Source organism: Zeugodacus cucurbitae, chromosome 2 (genome assembly GCF_028554725.1).
Source record: "Zeugodacus cucurbitae isolate PBARC_wt_2022May chromosome 2, idZeuCucr1.2, whole genome shotgun sequence".
In the NCBI taxonomy this organism is placed as follows: Eukaryota; Metazoa; Arthropoda; class Insecta; order Diptera; family Tephritidae; genus Zeugodacus; species Zeugodacus cucurbitae.
This window is the reverse complement of record NC_071667.1, coordinates 84,348,249-84,364,310: the sequence shown is the minus strand read 5'-3', so window position 1 is coordinate 84,364,310 and position 16,062 is coordinate 84,348,249. Positions and strand designations below refer to the sequence as shown.

Genomic DNA, 16,062 nt, shown 5'->3' with positions numbered 1-16,062 from the left:
CCGAACCCTTTTCATTTACTTTGCCGCTTTCAAGCTCCACTCCGCTTTGTTGAAGGTTTCGTTGTAGCAGAAGTTTGCCGTCCAAAGCCAAAGACACAAAACGTCAAAGCGAGCGACCTGAAATAGATTTCTTCTCGCCGACTAGACAGTCAGTCGCATTTGAACTTTGACGGCAAGCGAAGGTGCGCATTTCTCAAACCACGAATCTGCAACAGTTTCCACACAGTCTTCAGTTTATCGCTTTGTATGATTCATTCGCTTCCGCTGCCAAATGGTAGGTAAACACTTCCAGCCTTAGGCATAATTGGATTAATTTGTACGGTGTGCGCGTATATGAGGAAATGAAATATTGATTTATAAATTTTCACATTTTTCCTCACTTATGTGCTTGCAACGCCTACGTTTCAATGATTCGTCGTTTATTGCATTTCTAAATATTCAGCCGAAAGCGTAAGCTGTGCCCACCAAGCTCATAATTAAAACAGTGTTTATTCCATATAAAATATAATAAAATCCATTTATGGACTCGCCCAAAAAGCCACACGAACCAGCCTCAGCGCTGGCTGAGTTCCAGCAAGTAAAGTTACGACCCGTGCCGAAAGTGAAAAGACGCGCACCGCAACCGCCGACCACTTTGGCACTGAAAAAAGTTGGCGATAACTCATAAATATAATAAATAACTTTGCCAACTGCAAATGATAAAATTTTAATGTTTTTCTTTCTTACTTTTTTATCTTTTCAGACTTCATCGACAACCAAGACTACCACTCTCACTACGCCTGCCAAATTGTACGGCAAGGACTTGAGCGAATATGATGAGGTTGATGTTGATGCTCTGCTGGCACAGTTGTCACCGGAAGAAATCAATATTTTGGCCAAAGAAGTCGATCCCGATGTAAGTATATATATTTATTACTCGAACTAAATGATGTATAAATTGTGTGAGGTCAAGCAAGAGACAACAAAAATATTCGCAAAGAAATCCGGAGATCCCATAGTATATAAAAGTTGTCTTCGATTCGCTAAACTCTGAAAGCTTGAAGTAGCCAATCGAATAAGCAACTGATACAAATTGAAGAGACTGGCATAATACAATGTAATGTGGAGTAGCAATTGGTAATACTACACTCATGAGGAATAGGTTTTTAATTGTTTTTTAGTAAGATTTTTACCAAAACTCAAGCATAACGAACAGAGGTAGCGAATTGAAGACGCCTCCACTTCTCTATTTTCAAAAATTTATAATATTAACTATTTTACTTTAACAAAATACTAATTGAACTCTTTAATTTGATTAAATTTAGGACAATTTCTTGCCACCTGATCAACGTTGCAGTTATGAATGCGAAAAAGACCCCACTGGTCCATTGAATCGCAAAAAGCTTATCGAGCATATCAATAAGCAGGCCTTAGAAACACCCGACGAGCCCGAATTTGAGCCGTATGTTAAGGGTACAGTACGTGGCAAAAAATGGGTACCACCACCAAGAGACGATCGCGAAGTTGCCGCTGAGGAACAGATCGCCATCGATTTGGGTGAAGAGTATGAGCATGCGCTGAGCGATGCTACACAAGAAGAGATCATCGATTTGGCTGGTATGTAAAAGCAAGAAAATTAGCAATTATCCCTAGAACTGGCACTGAAACCACTTATCTTAACATACATTTTTTTTGTTTTCCATTTGCAGCTATTCTCGGCTTCCACTCGATGATGAATCAGGACCAATACCATGCTTCCTTGTTGAACAAAGGCCAACCAGTTGGCATGGGCTGGGATGGTATTACAAAATCAACTCAACCAAAATTGTTCCCCATGGACCCACCAAACAACACAGATGTCGAAGAATCAATTAAACGCGTCAAAGATAACGATTCAAAATTGATTGAACTGAACTTAAATAACATTAAGGTAAGTAGTGAATGAAATAATCACATCTCATATATTCTCATACATGAACAAATTTGCAGAACATTTCCGATGAGAAATTCGAACAACTTTTCCAAGTACTGCCTGAAAATGAAAATTTGGAAGTTCTTTCCTTAACAAATGTCGGTCTTACCGACAAGACAGCTCTCTTATTGGCTGAAGCAATTGAGAAAAGCAAAACCCTGAGAGTATTAAATGTTGAGACAAATTTCATTAGTCCGCCCGTTATAGTGACCTTAGTGAAAGCCCTGCTCAAGTGCCGCACAATTGAAGAGTTTAGGGCCTCCAATCAGGTAAGTACTTCTAACCATTGGATTCAAATGTAATTAAATCACAATTTTTTTAAATAAATTGTAGCGATCCTCAGTGCTCGGCAATAAGATCGAAATGGAGATAACCGAATTAGTGGAAAAGAATCCATCATTGCTCAGATTAGGTCTGCATTTGGAGTTCAATGACGCACGTCACAGAGTTGCCGCACATTTGCAACGTAACATCGACAGAAGTGAGTACACGTTTTCAATTAGTTACGCCCCTTAGCTTTTCTAGGTACTTAAAAGAAGGACTTTATACATATTTACGTATATATATGACTTCTCCTACTACTCGGAAACAACGGTGGCTTTAGTGCAGTTCACTTACTCGTTCGAAGGCGAAACTTGCCCCTGACTGTTCGTCTAAGTTTAATTATGTTATAGTACATATTAAGGATTAGGTGCGAAAAGAGAAACTGATGTGTAACCATGCCATTCTTCACATTTTTCACCATACAGCCGAAATACAATCATCTGCAGCTGCTGAAAGCTCGCTCATGCGCCGCTCACCGCCATCCGAATCACAAATCGCGCCATTGCCACCATTATCATCGCCATCGCTAGTTTTGTCCGCTCATTTGCAAACATTGACAAATGATGACGCATCATCGCCATCACCAGAAAAAACGGCCGCCATCCATGCAGCCGCAATGCCGTCCATTGAAACTGCATTTGAGCAAAAAATTCAATTGACAGCTGCAAACGCCGCTGAGCAGAAGTCGGATAACTCGGCGGTCCAGTGCTTGGCTGATATTAATATATTGAAATCATTGAAAACCGATAATGACGCAAATGCAAAAGGCGATAAGTTAGATGTGAAAATTGTCGTTGCTGATATGGCACTGCCACCACGAATGCCAGATGCAGTAGCTGTAGCGCCAGCTACCGTTGTAGCTGCATTGAATATCATACAAAACGCCAACGAACGCAAAGAGAAGGAAATTTAAAGAACGCGAGCGCAAATATTTAAAAAAAAAATATTTTTAAAAGTTAATCACCCATATTATCAAAACCTTTTTTAACAAATATTTTTAAATTTCTTAATATTAATATTATTAAATCGTTCTTTAAATTTCCTATCTTTGAAACCTTACACAAATAATCAAAAACTAAAAATAGTTGCATTTGCCGGCGTCAGGTAATATTGATTACCCCGTTCTCTTACTCTCTCCCATAACTAAATTTGCTGCGTTTAACATTAAGTCAAAAATATCCAACATAAATACTCAATTGCGCTCAAAGCTCGTTCGTACAATGTCATTACGTCACTGCGTTGTTCATCGATCGTTCAATTGTTTTGTTGAAGTCTCATGTGTTCTTAATTCGTTATTTTTAATAATTGTTGCTGTTATTGTTGTTATTACACTATTAAGTATATAGTTGATTAGGTCTTTAAGGAATAGTTTGCCACATTTAACAGTGGATTAGTGATTTAAAATAATATTTATGAGCTAACCATGGAAAACTCACGCAATCTTAATAAATCATCGGGACTTTTCATGCAAAGCGATTACATCTCGTCGAAAACTCAACCATTCATACATACATATCATCAATTTATTGCCTCTATACATATCATCCATCCCTGTTCCATGGGTCAGCTTTTTCACAATTTTCACTCACCAGCTTTGCTTACTCCGTTTCGCCCCCTCATCCTTCACTAGTTGCCATGCAGTTATCAATCAGTCCGCCATCCGTCATACGAAATTTCAAGCGTTGTGTAGTTCGTTCCCTTCAATGTAAATCCGCTCTTAACTCCATTTGTTGCTCTTGTTGAACCTGTTTTTTTTATTGTATCCACTTAGTATGTATAAATATGTTTAAACTAGAACCTCCTAATAGTATTTATTTTGTTGTTTATTTGTTCGAAAAACTGTAAATTCGTAAAAAAAACTTTCGTCTTTGTCAACCACAAAATTTGTAAATTTATACACGTGTAAATTAAACAAATCAAACAAACGTCGTCTCATCGCCTCATGCACCGCACTCAACCCACTCAACAGTTGTACGCGTGCAAAAATTGAAGCCAAACTTGCCGAAGTTGATTGTGCCGGCCAATATGGAATTGCCGCCAGCATCAACGCCATCGCCATCTTCCTCACCGTCGCCATCGCCGCAGCCACGCATCGAATTCGACCTGGAGGAGGACGCCGACCATGTGGGGGGTGGCGATGACTTTGATCCTGAAATTGATCCAGACAATATGGTGGTGCCGGGCAGCCGTGCCATCACGCCCAGCTCAGAGTTGCAATCACCATCGCCGGCGTTCAATCAAAGTGCCAACAGTTACAACGCACTCATGTGAGTTAGTGTGTTGCTTTTGTATACGCAAAAATTAAAAATTAAAAAAAAAAAAACATTGAAAACAAAACAATTATGCGAAAATGAAAACAAAATGACACCGCCAACAACAACACAAAAACATTTCAACCAACAATATATATCCACACAAGATGTCCACACACCAACCAAATCAGTCAGCATCACCACTTCGCTCAATTGTATATATATAAATCAGCATCAGCATCTGTATAAAATAATTTCATCTGCATCGAATGAGTTCATCAAATACGGAATTTGTTTAATTTCGTTGTGTTACCTCTTACAATGTGTTCCAAGTGTAAACTAACCTTAATTTTTCTGTGTTTTTTTTTTTTTTTTGTGTTATGACGTGTGATCTAAAGCTTCAAAAAGAAGTCCAGATCTATGTGATTCATCGATTATCATATTTCCTTCTGTAAATAGCCATTGTATCATTCGTATACAGTTGAACTTCCTTAACTCGAATCAGCATAATCCAAAACTCATTCGAGTTAGAGAGACTTCGACGTATGGAAAGTAAGTTGTATGAAATTTGACTTCTATTACGATTTCAAGAGTTCGATTTATGGAGAACTTCGAGTTATGGAAGTTCAACTGTATTTCTACAAAAGTTTACCCTTCTCTTATCATTTTATGGGATGTTTGTATCTTCTTTAATTTAAGTCCATATCATATCATTGCTAATCGCACTCTGTTTTAACTATTGTTATTGTTTTTTCTATTGAGTATTACATCTTTATTTACATCATCATTTATTGCTTTTCAATCAGGCTTCATCTCATCTGTGCATTCATTGTGTGCACATTTCGTCGATAATATCATCATTATATTGAACCTGCTGTCTACTGTTGCGGACAAATACTATTGAACCCTCGTCATACGAATTTCGTCCATTTATGCATTCGATAACTCGTGTTAACCATACTATATTCAACAACCACCTCGCTGTCGACTCGTTGTTTTTGCGCCCGTCAACACCAATCCTCCAGCCAAACCACTTCTATTCTGTCTCGAGTTTGTTTTTTGTTGTTCATTGCCGTTATGTTGCCACCACTCTCTCTCTTCTATATCTCTAAAAATAAACTTTTTGTACCGAGTACCGAGTTCACCAACACCCACCAAGCCACACTTTGTTGGCGTCTTTTATTTTTACTTTGACTTGCATTTGTCACGCACATACATACCTTTTGTTTTGCCGTTATTTTAACTTTATTTACTTGTTTTTTGTTTCTTTCTATGTTTTTTGTCTTTGTGTTTGCAGTAAGAAAAGATCTTGAGTTACGTCTGCAGTTCAGATTTTTCAATAATCTGCATAGAAAGTCAACAAGAATTCAATAAAAATAAAAATAAAAACACTGAATGATCTTAATCAAGATATATTTACATATATGTATAATGATTCGAAGTAAAAGAAAATAAAAACACAAAAAAATAAAACTATTTACTAAATATATAACGCACTCGTAAGTTAAGACAAAAATATAAGTACAGCGTATATGATGCAAAAGCAAATGTGAGCGAAAAGAAGACGCGAAAACGCCGCAAGGATAACCAGCCTATATATAACTATATATCTATATATATATAAACTAGAAAGTGTAAGAGACAAGCTAATACATCGTGAAAAGGATGCTGCCGCTATCAGTAGCTAATCAAATACCATTGAGCGGCAAGCGAGTTACATATCTACTGCACATAAACGCTTAATTTAGACTTTAGCGCACTTTTGCACACAAGAAACCAAAAGGCGCGAATTTAACAAAGGATATCAAGGCGAATACTCAATACTCAACAAGTCGCACATAAATTAAAAATTAAACTAACCTCGTTGAAAATCAAAAAAACGAAGAACAAATCTCAAAATGTATGAAAAAAGAAAAAAAAAACTACAGTGCACAGTGTCTGCAAAAGCACGTGAAACACACGAAGCACACACACACATACTAAATATAGACAAAAATCATAAATGCAACCAAAGATGAAAGGAATACATTTTAACAAAACAAAAAAAGAAAATACTTAGGTTTACGTTAAATCATACTCATACATAAAATCATAATTAATAATTCATACACAACGCACATCAAAAATAAAGAAAATATAAGCGAGTTGTATGAAGCAAGCAAGCAAGAAGCCGTTGGACTTTAAAGAAGACGAAAGCTGATACTGTTAATGATTTATAAAAGAAAACAAAAACAAAAAACGATGTTACGAGAAATACAAAATGATTTCTAGGCGTAAATATTTATAAAATAAACAAGGTATCTATAAACCATTCGTAACTGCATACTGCAAGCGTAGAGTGTTGAAGCAAGCAAATAGTAAATCGGTGCCACGCCCATCAGCGCGCACTGACATCAAATAACCACTAAACCGAAATCTAAAATGAAATTATTTACGAATTGCCTTTAATGCATACTATGCAAAACACAAACTGCCGTTATTTTTGGCTTAACCACTTTCGAAATCCTTTCGCTTGTAGAGCCCCGTTTCGTCCGTAAAAAGCAAGCTGTGTACCTACTTTTAACACACTTTTCTGGCATTGAAATCGAATTATCATTTTGTTCATTAACTGTAGTTTTAACACCAACAATACATTACCACTTTGATGCACTGCCACCATTTTTTTGTTTTTGTAATTTAGTTTTGCATGCTCTAATCTATTGACTGACCATTTCATCACTTTTCTTAAACTAAAACATTTTTTACTAAAAGCACGCCTTCGAACTAGTGTTCGAACTTCATCGAGAAAGCGCCTGTTAGGACATCATACAGTCAAGAAATTCAAAAACTTGATCATTATCAAAACTACACATACTTCAGCTGCAGTGGAGTGTTAAAAAAAAAACAAAAATAATATAATATTTTTTTTGGAATTATAATCAAATAAATATATTTGTTTTTAATTTATACTTTTTTTTTAATTTTTTTTGTCTTTAAAATTTTTAAAAATTAAATTACAAAAAAAAATAATTTTAAAATTTGTTGTGATTTTTTAAATTAATAAAACATATTTTTTTATAAAACAATAATTCTAAAAAATTAAAAGTAACTTTGCTACTCCACTGTAGCCACCTGTGTGCCCACTCTAAATCATACTAAACACCAGCAACAACACTGCATCACACTGCTAAATCATGCAAAAAAAAAAACAGAAAAACTGATCGTTCTAAAATAAATTTGGAAATTTATATTTTTTTATTTAGGAATTAAACTGCGATTTAAATTATTAAGTGAAATATTAACTCTCCCCAAACTATAAACAACAAACTCAAAACGTACTCTGTTGAAGCCTAAAGGATTAAAAGCAGACCTCAAACATATAACACGAATACCACACAAAGAAAAAAAAAAAACAACAACAAAAAACCCGAAACAACCATAAAATGTGTCAAATACATACAACCTTATAATTTTACTTACAAAATAGTAAAATCAGGTATTTACTCGTAAATCAAAATAATAATGATAACTGTAAAAAAAAACCTAAAAAATGCCGAAGAAAAGTAATGCAGCAGATCAAGCCTCTATAGCTATGTACTATGTGTGTATGTCCACTATATGCACACCTGTCTGTGAACGTTTGGCGTGGATGTCGAGCGCAAAAAGTTCGTAAAATTTCTAACTGTTGTTGTTGTTCTTGAGTTTCTACGTACTTACGTTTATATGTATATCTTGAGATGTTGTGAAGTGTACTAACCAGCAAAGCAAATGTTAGCCAAATGCATTAATCAAGTGAAAAATGAAGCTTCAAGTGTAAGCGCAAGTGAGCTTTCACTTTTTTATTTTATTATTATTATAAAATTTTTGTTTTTGTATTTTTGTTATATATTTTTGATATTACTACAGCGTGGTTCCATGCATATGCATACCACTGTATTTTTTTTGCCCATTAACAATTGCATACAGACTCCCCACACAGAGCAGCTGAGCTTTAAAGCTGCCTGAAAGCGAGCTGCAATTTCTACTTGCAGCACCTTCCTGCAACGTCGGTCTTCAGAGTTTTTGAAAATGTATTGTATTTGTATATGCTGAAAGAAATATTTATGAATTCTGCTCCCCAATAACTTGCCGTCTCGTGTTGATAATGCTTGTTATGAAACCTAAATCTTAAATGAAGTTATTATTACTACTAAAATATATAAGTCTACTCCTAATTGAATGCCATTGAATTCTTGTTGTTGTTGTTTATTAACTCAAATTTCCCCCACCACACCGAAGCAACCAACAAATTTGTTTGTTTTTGTATAAATGTTTGACTAATCAATGTTTTTTGTTTTTCGTTTTTTCTTCTCTCTCTTCCACGTGTTTTTCTCTACTTCCAGTACGTGTAAACCGCCTGAACCAGCGTAAATAAACCAATGTGTGTGAACCAATCAAGCAACCAACCAACCAACTAGCCACTTTGTTGTTCACCTTAATTTGCAAAAGCCAACCGTAAACAAACAGAACAAACCTCTCTACAACAAACATAATTCTATATATACTACTTACATATATACTATGTGTATTGTTAAGCAAAAAAAAAAGGAAAACAATTGCAATTTTAAAATTAGAACACTTTTTGTATTACATTGAATGAATGTTTGTAAATCATGTTAAAACAAAAACAAAAAAAAACAACAACTCAACCGTAAACCACCAAAATATTTGCTCGACTAATCACATGCTACCAACCAACTATGTGCTACCGTTACTACTTACAACTACAATTCAACTGCCTCCAACACCACCACCACCTCAGCGGCCACAGTGTGAATTTCCAGTAAAATAAAGGGTGTAATCAAGCTAGAAAAGTCCCGTTCCATTGAATGAAATTGTGCGAAAAAGTACGTATAGAAATAGTTAATTGATTTAGTAGGCATAACTGTTAAGAAAGAGAAATATTTATAGTAAATTATTTAAATTAATTGAGAACTTATTACTTACAAAGAACATGAAGAAGATTATTTGCCACAAAAAATTGTTTATATACCAAGAAAACAACAACTTGGACTTTGTTTAACGTCCGACTTGAGGAAACTCCGGCTAATTTATTCAACACCCATCATTATATATTAGTAACCATTAGAAAATTGTCGTTTATTTAAGTTGTTCAAAGTTACTTATGTTGTAAGCCAGTGTCTACTTGCATTTGTTTAACTTCATATTAAAATGTGTCACAAAAGTGTCTGTTGCACATACATATCTGATATTTATGTGACATTTGTTTACGCCATTTCAACAAACATATTCATAAGAAAGTCTCTCATCTTACGAAATCGATAAAAAATTTCACTCAAAAAGCAGGTGAAAATTTTTAGTTAGCAACCAAATTAAAGAAAATCCAAAGTTTAGTAATTTCTAGGTGTCCTCATTGCTTTTGTTCCAATGATATAGAAGGAATAATATACATATCTAGGCGACTTATTGCTATAATATTTATTTTATATAACATATTTTGCTTAAAATTAAAACAAAATATGAATTCCTAGAATTTGTTTTTTATCTCATTTCAATATAATTTCGCAATTAATACTCGAAAAGGTTATTAAAATGTAAATAAACATAATTAAATAATTTCTTAATCGACCGCAATAGATAAAAAGCCCGATAAATTTACATGGACTTACTGACAGGTTACCAGTTTTTGAACTTTGGTCATTTTAATTATTCACAAGTGTTTAAACCAATATTTAATAGCAATATTAAAGAGGCACTCACAGCTGTTCATTTTGATATTTCATTCCGATATTTCATTAAAATCAATAAAATTAACAAATTGACAGTTCGTGATTGTTAGTGAGTTTAACTCTTTCATGAGAGTGATATCTTCAAGTCAGTGATATCATTATTGGCAATTTATTGCTTGAGATATGTATCAAACTGTCAATATTAGGGAGATGATAAATCGAAACTTTTTCTTTTAATTTTTTAAATTATAATCAATATTTAATCGCAAAAATAAAATGGGTAAAGTCCCGAAAGGCATTTCTTCTTTTTCGCTAAAATGACGACTCATTCAGATATTTCGATTCAATTAATTATTTTGACAGTTAGTGCTTGGTTGTCAAAACTAACACACTTATATAAATTGATTTCTGCCAGTAGTCGGTGATCTTATTGACATTTAATAACTAAGATATATATCTAACTGTCAATATTAGAAGATGATTAATCGATCATATTAAAGAAAGTTATAAACTAACAAATATTCGGAAATTTCTAAATATCGTTAGTAGGAAAATGTAAAAAACTGTAAATTAAGCACAAAAAATAAGAGAACTTACAATTACAATAATATAAGCTCTCTTCCGGAGCAAGATACTACTACTCTATTGTAATCTTCGTAGCTTATGAACACATGCGTATGTTGTTGGGAAGATCCATTCAGTAAATGAATTGTATTAGAAACTCAATGTTATTTAATCACACAGAGAAAGCGCTTGCCGCTTCACTTCAGTGATACCATACTTAATGCAAAACAAGCTGACAAGTTGATATTACATGAGAGCCCTTAAAATATGTAATTGTTTTGTTCCAGCTCAGACTGTCACAAGTAGCGGCTTTAGAGCTTAGTAAAGTAAATAAATATAATATATTTGCTTTATACTCGTATTTGTCGGTGTGCGTCATACTCGTACTGAGTTCTCCATCTACCTTCACTCGAACTAATATAAATTATTATTTTTTTGAATGAATTTTACGAAATCAACTAACTCTTTGCCTTCTTCCCAGGTGGCCGCCTACGACGTTTGGGTCACTTCAGCCGCAACTACACTGTCGGCGCTTGGCAGTAGCTGGCATGCAACAGATCAAAGAGGAGCCGGAGTGCAGCAGTGGCGATTATTTATACAAACATACATACGTTATCTTAGGATTAACATGAATTATAATTCTACAAGTTACACATGTGCCGCATTTAGAATTCAAACACAAGTGCATCAAAGTTCAAGTAAACAAAAAGCTGGCAACACTGTATGGCTACATGGCTACTAAAAATTGGCGCTGAGCTGTGAATGTTGCAAATTAAGCAATGAAAGTGTTCAAAAAATGCAAGCACAGACCGACTTTCATTCAAATATATAAATGTTTGTTTGTTTACTTAAGCTAAGCTTACACTACACACCTGTTCGCCACACATACTTGCATATTTATGCAATTTTATACTTAAATTTTACCGTATTACGTTTAACAGCAGCGTATAAAATATATGCAGAATTAGTTTTATTTATGTTATTTAGTTTATTGTTGAGGTTATTTCATTTGTAACACACGGTGTTTAACGGTGTCTTTATTGTAATTGTAATTATGTTTATGGATTGCGTTTTTTTGGTTCTGTTGAACACTAAATATTTGTAGAAAAATCATGTAATAACCGTAGAGAATCCTTGAAACACACACACACACGTATAACTGTATATTTAACAGATGCTGCCAGTTAATGTACTAAATGCATGGTTAGTTTATAACAAATACATACATAAATATTGTGTAGTAATGAACAAATGTGGTGTATTCGTTTTTATGACACGCAGTGAGGGAAGAATATATAGACATTTAGCGCAATCTAATAACTCTCAGCACATACTTAGATGCAGCCAATAAGCTCTTGTGTCTTATCAATGCAATTTCGAGTGTGCGCCATTAAATTATGGACATCTATTTGTATGGTGATGTCATTAGTTAATAAATCATGAATTTTGAAATATTGAAAGTTAGCTGGAACAAACAACAACAACTTCAAGAGCAGCACATTTCGCCGAACTTACTTTGATGATACCCGATAAAGCTAGCGATAGATGAGTGATAGCCGACGCTGATGAGTAGCATTCAACTAGCAATACTAGCGGTACTTCGGTATTCGACTTAAAGTGCTAAGTAAAGAGCTAGCTTTCCTGCGCAATCGAAGGGCAGAGTTTATTTGCGTATATGTCATTGTAGTTGAGCATTTCAAAGCACATCAAGCTATTTGTTTTTGCACAATCTGAATTGTAGAGACATTTCTTGTACGTTCAAGGCACCTCTTTATAAAAAGAAAAAGTGTTGAATGAAAAAAAAGACATTTGTTCAATATTAGTAGCTTTTATAGACGCGTCTAAAAATTAAAGAAATACAAAAACAAAAAATAAAATACAGTAAAATTTGCTACGGTTGGCAATTGGTGTGTAAATGGCTTAACAGCAAATTCATTTAATTCTCTTTCGCTTTGCTTAAGAATATTGAATGTCGTGTTAAATAGAAAACAGAAGAAATTCATAAAGTGTTCTGTGTGCTACACGTTTTTTACTGCACTGCGTAGACTTATCACACACACAAAACTGTAACCAAACACCCACACACGCATGGCATGCACATAGTACATACATACAAACATATATACAAAATACATAAATGCATAAATAAAACAAAAGTTAAAAGTGCAAAGGCTTGCAATTAAACCGTTCATTCATAACAACACTTACCAGTTGAAATGCATACACACACATAAATAAATATATAGTGCATACTCACACATACATATATATATTTTGCTTCACGCAGAAAGGTAGCTTTTGTATGGCAGGCGTTTAGAAATTAATACTGAAAGAAATTGATTATGCTATTTTATAATTATAATTAATTAAAATTTTTACAATCGAACGCTATTTAAATTGCAACTGATTGAATTATGATTGAATATATGATTTTACTATTTAATGCAAATTTGTAAAGTGTAATAATAATAAAAGTTTATATATACCTACATATATATACTATAAATATATATACATATATATATTTAATGATGAAAGCTTATAAATTAATGAAAAATGTAAAATAAAAATGAAATAAAAAATACAAAAACGCTTAAAAAATGTAAAGAAAATTGTCTGATCTTGAGAAAAATTATTAGAGAAAATATTTTTAGAAAAATTTCAATTTTGTAACGAACTCTCAATCACTGAAAGCTTAGAAGGAATGCTGGAAAAAGCATAAAAAACAACAAGAATTATAGAACTCAAATCCATACCCATCAACAATATTTATACTTCAAAAATTTCTCGATGACTAACAAGATTAATTAGGGCGGCAATATTAGCCTTAAGCTCAATGACTGTGCGCTCCAGGCTGGTAAAGGATTGCCAGTCCTCGCTATCAGTTGCATCGGAGCACTTTGCTATCATACTAGTTTGGGTGCCGCTGTCTTTTTGCAACTTGCTTCTGGATGAATGGGTCTCAGTCGAACCGAGCAGGCTCTGGACAGCCACTAACACCTGTTCTGTCGCATGATCTTTCTGGCCCAAAGCAAATCGCAAGAGGTCAAGGGAACTCTTTGCCCTAAACAAGATCAATCTTTCCCAAGTTATAGGTGTTCTAACTGGCCATTGTCCCATTGGGACTCACGCGGTCAAATTAAAAAATTTACCGGATGCTAGCTGCAAAAGCTGCCTAGAAGAAGATGAGGTAGAATCCTCCCAGCATTTCCTTTTGGAATGTCCCACCTTTGCGAGATCTAGACAAAAATTCCTTGGATCTCACTTTTTTGGGCACCCCCGCGAATTAGCGGATACATAAGTTAAAAACCTCTGCAGATTTGTGGTAGGTTCCAAGCGGTATTTTTACGGCATCACAAAGGACTGCTCTCGATAGTCTAAGTGGGTTTCCCCCTTTATAGGGAAATAGCCTTCGTACCTTACCTAACAAAATTAATTTAACTGTAAGGACGACTGACTGCAGAGTTCACAATTTAGACTTGGGAGCAACTGAATATCTAATAATACTAAAAAATTTGAACCAAATTCTCTGGATTACCCATGACAACAGTTTGAAAAAGGCCAAAGTCGCACTACAAGGACACACATTCTTAATATAGCGCCAGTTTGAAACCCAACGAAGAATTTCACAAGCCTTTAATACCTACAAGACAATCTAATATTCTTCCGAAAGCTCTTCCTACCTTCATCTTAAGTACGTTTGTACTGCGACACTGACCTTCAACAAAAAGCGTGCTCTTTTATAGCGAAGACTACGTAAACTAGCTTCCACAGGTTATCCCTCGCCAGTAACGAATTTTATGTGCGGTTGTAATCTGCAAATCCCCAGAATAGCTGATATGGCTCTTTGTATACTCGTATATTAGATTCAATTATCATCACACTGCTGTGACGCAAACACCAGCTTCTCAAACAACGCTCTAAATGTTGCGAATTTCATATGGATCACTGTTTACTTACTCGCTTTTTATAAATGCGGCCAAACGCACAGTTTTTTATGGCGATTGCACACACAATTAGGAGACAAAATTCAACATGAGTGTTCTGACTTGGCAATTTCGAATGGGACTTCGAATCACAGGTGCTAAACGAATTTCATCTTCCGAGCGGATTGATAAAAACATTTGATTTCTTGTGACTTGTGTAAATATGTACACGCATGCATAATATACAATTTGTTTATATACATATTATCCATCATCAAATATAGACATTTAGAGACACCCACAACAAATTGCAAATACACACACACACATACATATTTTTGGTATATTCTATTCTACTTAAGAATGCGCGTAGCAAATATGAGTGAGAATTGTTAATGTAAACTTTTTTAGCAGCTCGTTGGTGGCATTTTCAGTTTGATTTTAACCAAAACCAATTGGCTTAGAAATTAAAAAAAAAAATGTTGGATCTATTTCCAAAACTAACTCTCATTTTTTGTGATAATGGATTACACATACATACATACATACATATGTGGTCGTACGTGATCATTTTAATATTACGAAATAACGTAATTTAGCTGTCACCCGAGCAATAAATAATGGAATTGCCGAAATTCCAAAGTTGCAGAAATTCTTTTTTTTTAATCTGAATGTTTCACATCTCGCATGAGTATAGTTTGGATGGTCTATGAATTTGCTAATCTGAAAACGAGAGACTGAAAAGGTTACTGTACTCTGGACTTCCAATTTAATCCATGAAATATATTTACTACAAAAAAATGACTTAGTTTAACAAATTGAAAAATATTCTATAATAGTACGTGTAAAATTGTGGAACAAGCTTATTCTTCCTTAGAGATAACAGATGGAATACAATCACGTGGTCCGTGAAGAGTAGTCATCCTTTAGGATGCAAGAACTTGATGCAAATTTTAAAAGGTTATGTGAACATTCTGCTACAGTACCTTCTTTGGGCGCCAGAAAATTTCGTGTATTTCTGATCTACCGATTTACTCATGATCTTTGCGGTTGAAGCCTTCATAATCTTCCTTGCCATGCTACTGTCTCGATCATCGTATAGACAATGCATGGATTTACCACTGTCAGTGACGTTTCCGGATAACCAATCTTGGTGATCCTTGTAATTATAATTTTCCCGAGGCCTCTGTTTTGAGTTTCTTATCATTATTTATTTTTTTTATATGCTCTTTCAGCTCTCTTCGCACCATTTGTAGAGTAGCAGCTTGAGTGAGTATCAATCTCTAGTTTACAATTACAACAAAATTTATTGTCTTTGTAATAGAAATCTTTCGGCT

At 34.4% G+C, this 16,062-nt stretch overlaps 1 protein-coding gene across 22 annotated transcripts in view; it reads left to right on the top strand.

Moving 5' to 3' along the window:
* Positions 1–13,165, top strand: part of LOC105218415 (tropomodulin) — a 120,714-nt gene extending 107,549 nt beyond the window's left edge. For 14 of the 22 annotated variants that reach the window (XM_054225943.1, XM_054225944.1, XM_054225941.1 and 11 more), the window contains 7 exons: positions 743–895; positions 1,305–1,596; positions 1,689–1,909; positions 1,969–2,220; positions 2,285–2,432; positions 2,701–3,379; positions 11,281–13,165. In XM_054225943.1, coding sequence (XP_054081918.1) covers positions 743–895; positions 1,305–1,596; positions 1,689–1,909; positions 1,969–2,220; positions 2,285–2,432; positions 2,701–3,188 — 1,554 coding nt within the window. In that variant the 3' untranslated portion in view covers positions 3,189–3,379; positions 11,281–13,165. Of the gene's footprint in view, positions 1–134; positions 275–505; positions 650–742; positions 896–1,304; positions 1,597–1,688; positions 1,910–1,968; positions 2,221–2,284; positions 2,433–2,700; positions 3,380–4,244; positions 4,543–5,824; positions 6,825–7,769; positions 8,172–8,888; positions 9,393–11,280 lie in introns of those variants that run through there. The other 8 variants (XM_054225954.1, XM_054225958.1, XM_054225959.1 and 5 more) reach the window with 8 other exon arrangements.
* Positions 13,166–16,062: the final 2,897 nt, after the last annotated feature.